General features: G+C 37.7%; 1 protein-coding gene across 1 annotated transcript in view; it reads left to right on the forward strand.

Annotated features, from left to right (window-relative positions):
• Positions 1-8,745, forward strand: part of LOC124154660 (amyloid-beta-like protein) — a 369,007-nt gene extending 360,262 nt beyond the window's left edge. Inside the window, exons 10-11 of the mRNA XM_046528515.1 lie at positions 899-1,045; positions 5,863-8,745. Of these exons, the coding sequence (XP_046384471.1) occupies positions 899-1,045; positions 5,863-5,973 (258 nt within the window). The 3' untranslated portion in view covers positions 5,974-8,745. The remainder of the gene's footprint in view (positions 1-898; positions 1,046-5,862) is intronic.
• Positions 8,746-9,002: the final 257 nt, after the last annotated feature.

The following is a 9,002-nucleotide window of genomic DNA, read 5'->3' on the forward strand; positions in this document are numbered from 1 at the left end:
ATTGTCATCCTCTCATTACTTATTTTTACTACCCATTTTTTTAGCTGATTCCTGAAAAGTATTATCCAACCTTCATAGGGCAGAGAACATTTCATTAAAGAATTTTTTGCTGCATTCAGCACCTTTTAGTTACTTAAAATACGATTATTTATTCATAAAAAGCCATTCCAATCATTACAGACCCTAAAACCTGAAAAAATGGCAGGTCCTCATTTAGTGTTTTTCCGCATTTAGTGTTTTAAATTTTGTCCCCCCTGAAAATCCTTAAATCAGGATTCTACCGTACATGGTAAAGTTAGTATTTTGTCTTTTATGAAATAAGGTCTACGAGACTCAGATGGCTTTATATTATTAATTATCCTCAGTGCTCTCCTTTGTAATCTAAAAATACGGTTAACAGAGGACTGGAAGCCTGAACCCAGAATATTATACCATTGTTAAGGTTACTGTAGATTAGGCCATTAGTGCTGCAGTTTTGATGAATGATTCTAAGGGCAAAAACAGACTTGCTTAATTTTTTGATCAGGAAATCTATGTGAAAGCTCCACTTCAAATTGTGGTATAGAATAAGGCCTCGGAAATTTAAGCTCTCAGGAAATTCAAAAGGTAAAGTGTTCTTTAGGGTTAAAATGTTGCGGTGATAATTGGCCGAACTTGATCGCACCGTGTGAAAAAGTCTTGTTTTGTCTCTAATTATGATTAAGCTATTTGAAGAAAACCACTCAGTTGCATTCTCAACGGCTTCCATGGGTATATCTGGAATGGTGGTGTCCAGTAAACAAAAAATGCACGGGCTGCCACAGTTTCTTATTTGTACCTCGAGGCGGAGTGATAATAATACTTCTCTTTGATGCCTTTGACTGCCTCTGTGATTGACCGATTTCATTGTGTGTTCCAGACTTACTCTGTGAGGCGGGAGGTGTATCACAGAGAGAGCAAGAGTGTTTACTTCACGCTCGCCTTTGCTGGGATTGCCCTCATGGCTGCTGTTGTCGTGGGCTTTGCCGTGCTGCGCAGGAGAAACGCTCGCTCACCTCATAATCAGGTACTATGTTCATATCAAGATCATTTGTGTTTTTTTCATTGTGACTTTTCATCGTGAAAAACGTACATTGAGTTGAAGTTCTCATAATTAGAGATGGCTTAGTTAGTATTCTTCTCAAATTTTAACAATGAATTCTAATATCTACTAATTTTTCAAACATCTTTCACAAATATTAATAATATTTTTATATTTCCAAAAAACAAATTTTTCAGTAAACGATACAGTGGCTGAAGTATATGAAATTTCAGGTATATAAAGTTAATCACGAGTATAAAAAAAGTTTTGTGAATTAGGTAATACAAGGTATAAATGAGTACATACAACAGGTGTTACATTTTGCACATTGCTGGTACACTCTTTTGATACAAACAAATATTCAACAGCCTCACAATAGCACTTATTAGAAGGATATTGAATAATGGCTCTTTGAAAAACAGAAATTTTTTGTATATTTTTTTACTATAATGATGAATATATACTGCATATATACATGCATAATAATATCAAGAAAAAGAAATCAATTTATATTTTTTATATCATTTGGTAAGTTGTAATTTTTGTTCACGTTTGTGTTGGTCTTTTAGATACCATGCGAAAGTTAGTGTGTTCCTCAAGGCCGCTTTAGATGAGGCATGTACTTTGCGAGAATGTGTGGACGTGAGTTGGCCCCTGTTCTAATTTCGTTCATGCATTCGCACAATTCCACACCATTTTAGAATTTAATGCAGTTCTAACCTGCGCAATTCTGTGCCCCGTGTAAAACGGCTGTAAGAATGTATCCGAAGCTCCGTGTGTCATGGAATTGATAGCTGTTATTCAAAGAAAAGGAATTGATGTTATTTTTTACATGAACAGCACAATGATATATTTACACATGGTAATTTTTATTACAAAATATTCCTTATCTATGTTGATAGTTTTTTTTTGCTGGGTAAATTTTTCCAATTGACATGGCAGACTTGATTTGGTTAGCTGATCTTCGATGCAATTTTCGTATAGGCTGTGAAGTTCAAAAGATCCTATATCTTTGTACTAATTGCTATAAATCATTTGTTAAATTTATTTTTCGAAAAAACTTGAGATGAGCTTTATGCACTCCAAAGTCAATCATGTTCAGCAGCATTGCCAAAATGGCTATAAAGTAGTAAGACTTGTGATCAGCTAACATTAGTCTCAACGGAAAACCTGTGGCAAAGGAGAAAAGAAGATATGAAAGTAAGTAAAATTTGGTTTTATGATATGCCAAGGCTCTCTACTGTTTTTGAAGATTAGAGGCGTGTGTCTTAACATGTCCTAACCTCATCTTCCTACCACAAATTTGATATCCAGCTATCAACATGCTTGAGTGCTCTGCCACCAAACAATCCAGTAAGTATTTCTGATTTAGAATTTCTGCGAAGGTGTGAGCGATGTTGTGAATTAGAGACATTTAAGATTGTAGAGATGATATTTTAAGGCTGGTTGTGTAATTGAAAAAATGAAAATAAATATAAATTAGAATTTATGAACAAATTAATTTCAGAGCTTCTTATAGGGTGGATACTTTTAGCTTTTAATTCATAGAATAAATGAGTGTGGACTGGCCATCTATCATTTGTCTACAGAACTAGAACAGCCAACTGCTGAACATAAGGTATTGAGATTGATCCCTCGATCCATTGGAGAGCACGTAGTTGACACCAACCAGGAAGGCCTGATTCATTGCAAGCATTGACTTGGCAAAAAGCTAATGGTTTCTCTTTTTCCTGAACAAGGAAGCGCAGCCCTTGGTGCAGCTCTCCCTGGAGAAAATTTGATGAAAAATAACAGTCGAAAATGGCAATACATTTATGGGATGTCTCTGGTGTTATTTTTTAGTCAAATTGGAAAACTACGCATTTCATTAAGTTACATATGTATATTTTGTTTGTTAAGTGCTCAAGTTAAATTCATTGTTGGTTACTGGCAGACATTATGAAATGTAACTATGCATTTCAAAACTGAAGTGTCAAAGGTTAGATACCCCTGGGCTAGTGATCTCCTCAGCAGATGCATTGCGTTAAGTCACCACAAGGGAAAATATTTCAGGGACAGGAACAAAGTCCAAAGAGCCCCTCCCTGGCTGTGTACTTGATACATATGTACATGGTGCTTACATAGATTTTCAATTTCCTTTCAGTCTTTGAAAATAGCCCAGATTTATTTAAAAACAGTTTTCAGTGCTTACACAACTATCAAAAGGTTCTCCTCTGGAATATGCTTTTACTAGAGCCTGTTCTTCCATTGTATGAAATCTCATGTCAGTTGATAAACAGTGTTCAAAGTGGAGCCACTGTTTTATGAGCATCAAAAACAATACCTTTTATTGTTCAAAATGAAATAGAGAAATATTTAAGTATACTTAATACTTAAATAAGTCTAGAGCGAACACCTCTTCGTGTTCAAAGTTTGGGCTTTGCTCTCTGGCTGTGGCACCATGTGCACGACTTGGACTACTAGTCGCATAATATGCTCGGCAGTCCATACCACCTTGTCTGGTATAGTCCACAAATTTCCACAGGGGAGAATGACGCCTCGGTAGCTTAACTGGCTAAAGCACTCGGCCGGAAATCGTGGGATCCGGGTTCGAATCCTGGTCAAGGCGAATGATTTTTCTTCTGTGGATTTCTCACACAATTCGGATTAGAGAAAGTTTATTTAGGGATGACTTTCTCACAATATTACAGGCATGCATAGATATATTTCCTTTCATTTACTTCATTACAACTATTTGAGAAGTTACTAAGGTGCAGCACTTCAAACTTGAGCAGGGATGCTAACTTAGAAAAAATATTGGGGGGCCCAAATCGGGGATCTTGCCCCGGGAATTTTTTTAAGTTGTGAGTTTTAAGCTTTGTTAAGCATTTTAGAAGAGTCATATGATCAATATTAGAACCCTAATCACGCAAATATTTGGGCACTCGAGTGGGAAAATCGGCAAGCCTGACACATTTTTTCCTCACACCCATGACGAATTTTTGAGGGGGCTTGGGTCCCCTCAGGCCCTTTGGAGTTGGCGCCACTTAACTTGAGTTTCTAGACTTGGTGTGTATTTTTCATAAAATGCCTGTTCATGGATTTAATGTCCCCTTACCCACTACTTTATGCAGCTAGGATTTTTCCAGTTCCTTGCAAGAAGGTTTTGGAATGAAAAAGTGAGAGGGGGTGGTATTTCTCACTCGTTAGGCCACACTTTACATATGCAGTGAGAATATGGGGTAGTAATAATAATATTAATAATAATAATTTTTATTGTTCCTAGAGATCACATTGTTCCGGTGACATTGGAAGTCGTCAAAATAAAGTATGTAATAGTTACAAATAAATGAAGTGATATAATATTTATAATTTTTACAGTTGAAAGGAAAAGTTACAATTTTTGTGGCTAATGGGTAAAGATTACTCAGAGCTTCCTTCCTATCCTATAATCCTTCAGGCTATAGTAGTTGTTTTCCATTAAATATTTCTTCGAAGCATTCTTGAATGGTGTAGGTGGAAGACATTTGATATCATATGGTAATTCGTTGTATATTTTTGATAGGGAGAAGAAGGGTCCTTTTTGGCAGAAAGTGCTAGGGTAGTCTTTGAGGTGAACGTCATTGGTGGTTCTGGTTGCGTGATTGGGATCTGGCGCTAAATGACATAATACACGAACCTAATCAAATACAAAGCTCAATGTTGCTCGATGCATCAAAAACTGCTACGAGAAAGAGTAACACAGCTGTTACATGAATTAAGTTGGCCACCACTGGAGACTTGCAGGCTACATGCTAGGCTCAGATTGCTTAAGCAAATCAGACTAGATGATATCTTACAGAGTGGCACCGGTAACACCATATTAGAACCTCAATGTATTCCTAGCAGGGTTCCCAATCAACCTTGAAAACCTTAAAACCTGGAAAAAGCCGTGAATTTCATCATGAAACCTTCAAAATCTCTCAATCTTGATTTTACTATCATAGAACACACATTGAAAGAAAAATGGATATTTTGATCATACTTCAAGGTCAGTCATGTGCAGACATGGCCACAGATTTACGTGCACACATATATTCGAAGCGCAATTATTGGTCCGTGTGTCTTGATGGCACATTGACCTTAGGCCTGTACCAAAGCCGGAAGACTGGTAACCAAAGTGTTCATTAAAACTTGCGAAAATTCAGACACTTCTTAACTTCCCTCGCACCCTGGTCCCTCATTTTCCCACTCACAACCTTTCGCTGGAGCTGAAGTTTGCATATGATATGTGACATCAGGAGAGAGAGCACTTTCATTGCTGCATTTGTATTCACGGTGTCTGTCGCGTTTGTTAAAGTTTTAGTTAGCGTAGGGCTGGTGATTGTTACGTGATCAATATTTCTGCCTAAAATGGCTCATCAACAAACGGTGAATTTGAAGACATTTAGACTGTGAAAACCTGGGGAAAAACCGTGAATTTTATAATTTAGATAGAGTGGGAACCCTGTCTAGGTCCATCAGAAATGATGAATAAAATAAAAAGGGAGAGATATTTTGCCAAAAAATGAAATCGTTTTTCCCACAAACCTAATGAAGGACTTCGTTATATGCTTGATGGTATTCATAAGGGGCATCTCTTTTCCTCTGTTTTATTTGTGTTGGCTGGTGTCCTAGCACACCTATCACACCTATTGAGGTGGCTTGGGGGTACTAATTGAACGTGGGTGGATGCAAGGACTTTAGTGTATCCATTGCTTACCTCAGCATACTTAGTCAGTATCCATGTGCTTATTTTGTGCCATTTCAATGTGCTTACAATTTCCTCTTGCTTTCTCTTGAAGGGTTTTGTGGAAGTTGACCAAGCCGCAACCCCTGAGGAGCGCCACGTTGCCAACATGCAGATTAATGGGTATGAGAACCCCACCTACAAATATTTTGAAGCCAAGGAGTAGTGTGGCATTAATTTTAGCTGAAAGAGAAGGATGGAGTGAGTGATGGGGTGTAGAGGCGAGGCGATGAAGAATCCTTCCATGCCACGGCAGCAGTCAACGGCACCAGCAGTGTACACTGGCATCCTTCCTTCTCTCCTCGGTCCAAAAAGTAAACAGTCAGCATTGAATTCATATCCCTCATGTGTGGCTTCCCCGAAATGTGTTTGAATGCAAGTCCACCTGTAAAAAAAAAGAATAGTGTGTGTTTGTTTCATATAATGCCTATTTGTCAATGTAACAATGCCCCTCTCCCACTAGTTTATAGGAATCTGATCACCAAATTGGACGTTTTGACAACCGTGGAGGAGGTCATGTTCAAAGAGGTTCGTGTGGAATGGGAGGGGGAAGGATGCCTATTTATAAAAAAATCCCCTTGTCCAGTACTTATATACACATTCATACAAACATGTATTAATACATATATATATATAAACGGCTATCAAGTGACACCACGGGTGACCATATGAAACAAACAGAGAGCGGAAGAATTGGCAGCAGAGAGTCACTCAGGATAATGTGGGATAATGACATGATATTTTTTATATTTTGACTGCAGCCACAGTCATAATGGCAGAGAATATGATGTGAGTGTCTTGTATTTTTCTGTGTAACTTTCTTGCTTGTTCTTGAGCTCTTTGCTTATTACATAAACATATGAATGTATAAAAAGAATTGTACAAGAACGTATTCTGTGGCCCATCATTTTTCCGAGTCTGGACCCAAGACCAACTCGTCCATGTGGATTGAAATTGACACTGCGGACAAAGTTGACGGCATGCCCTCTTTTTCACATGCTGGGAAATGTTGGGTTTTTGACAGAGACTGTGCTAGCGCCCATGGTATGAATCTGGCGCCTCTCAGCCATTCATCCCCTTTGAAAGGTCTCTATTCTACTGCTTTCAGTCTTTCTTTGCGTCAAGTCAGAATGGAAACACGACCGAGCAAAAAAAAGGGTATTTTATGTGGAAACGGATCCTTCCCAGGTGAACGATGATCAGGTGAAAACGGGCAAATTCCCTCCTGCCGCCTTTAATAGTATTTTTGCATGAAGGTGAGGGAGACGAGGGTGGTGGTAACATTCGTAACAGCAGTGTTCCTCCTCTTACAGGGGTACTACTCTCAATAGTTTGTATATGTTGAAGTTTTTGTACAAAGTTGGTTTATATAATGCTGCAGAAATGTGAAATATCATCCCGCTCCGTACACTGTAATGAATCTCTATGCCCCCTTTTTCACTGTCTGTTCACATGGAGACAAATTAAGCTAAAAAAATTCTTACATAAAAAATGAGAAGAGAAGCACAATCAACTCCACTAGCAGCTATGGCTTGCAAAATTTGTAGCAAAATATGATCCCACTCAAAAGCTTGCTACCAATTACATACATGAGTTATTATTTTCTTAAATTATATTTTGATCTATAGCTCTTTGAACTTGGAGAAGTGACCTTCCACTGCCTTTTGGGCCATTATAGTAGACTTTCATTGGTACATAAGAGATTTAAAAGAAAAAAATTTCTTTCTATTCCTCACTTATACTGTAGGCACGACTTAGTTGCACATATGTGACCCAAAATAAGTGTGGCAATCGGAGGGAAATCCATGAATTTATGTTTTTGCATACCTACGTGCAAACTGTCTCAAGTCAAGCATATTCTTTTATTACTAATTATGTGAATGGTGGCTGAAAAAAAAAACAGTAAAAAATGGAAAAAATATCACTTTTCTAGAAGTGAAAAGCTTGCTCTGATTGCGGCTTGAAATGAGGGTGTCAATTTGCACTGGATATCCTTAAGATATTGTACAGGTAGGTGCGTAACATTTCTCTCTCTGTTAACTTACATTTCTGCCAATATGAAAGTGTCTTAGTATTGAATCTGTTGTAACCCGTGAATTTTCTGTGTTTGTAGTTCTTAAGAAATCTGGTGTCTAGTGGTCATGATAAATGTGTGTGGGTGGGACATTTGAAGTTTTTTGAGACAGCATCTTGTTGGTACACATTCCTCCTCCATTGCTAATATTAGTCAAGGTACTATGCATATTTGTCATGCGCTGTGCACCATTTGTCAGACCCTTAGCAGAGTTATTCTTAGTGGACATCGTCCTTCTAGCTGTATATTGTAAGTGTATGGCTGGGTCTAAATCTTTGAAATAATGATACTTATGAAAATAATAACCATAACAATACCTTATCTGGCATTATTATTATATTGATAGAATTCTAACTACCAACAAAAGTACGATGTGCTTTATATAAATACTAATCATGCCCCATACTTTAAATATGGGGTAACGATTCTTCTGTGTTTCGATATGGACAGAGAGGCTTCAATGTTTACAAATTAATATGGAAATAACTTCAATTGACAATTTTTTGCAAAATTAATTTTTTCGGAGCAATGGCCACTGAAAACTGACACTTGAGTTTATGTGCTGTAGTGAAATGTCATTACTTTCTAGCTTCTCTGTCCATGTCACGTAAACAAAGCGTATGCCAGCAAATTCAAAAGGACTCAACCCTTTCGGTCAGCATATCTTGCAAATGGATGGACTCTGAAATGGATCTTTAGTTGAAGTTTCTAAGCGGTGGATTCATGTGCGTTCTTTCTCAATAGCTGGCATGTGTAACCTAATTTTATTTATACACTTAAATGTAGTTTTAAAAAATTGATTGTACTCAGCAATGTGATCCGTGGCCATTGTAATTTTACCTAATAAATAAATGTACAAGTTAAGTGTGCTGTTTCATTGAGGATATGTCATCACACCAGCGATATAACCAAGAGTGGCATTTTTTTGGAATTAAATTCTCTTTATGCACTGCGGCTGTCTGCAGAGTTGTACACAGTGAGGTTTTGACAGTGTTTCTCAGCTTGTAAAAATTAAGGATACAGGAGGGATGCACATAAACAGTGGCGGATCCAGGATAGGGACAACGGGAGGGGCTAAGTGGGGGTTACAATTCCAGCAGTAGTGGTGGTCAGAAAAAATT

Source organism: Ischnura elegans, chromosome 2 (assembly GCF_921293095.1).
Source record: "Ischnura elegans chromosome 2, ioIscEleg1.1, whole genome shotgun sequence".
Taxonomy (NCBI): domain Eukaryota; kingdom Metazoa; phylum Arthropoda; class Insecta; order Odonata; family Coenagrionidae; genus Ischnura; species Ischnura elegans.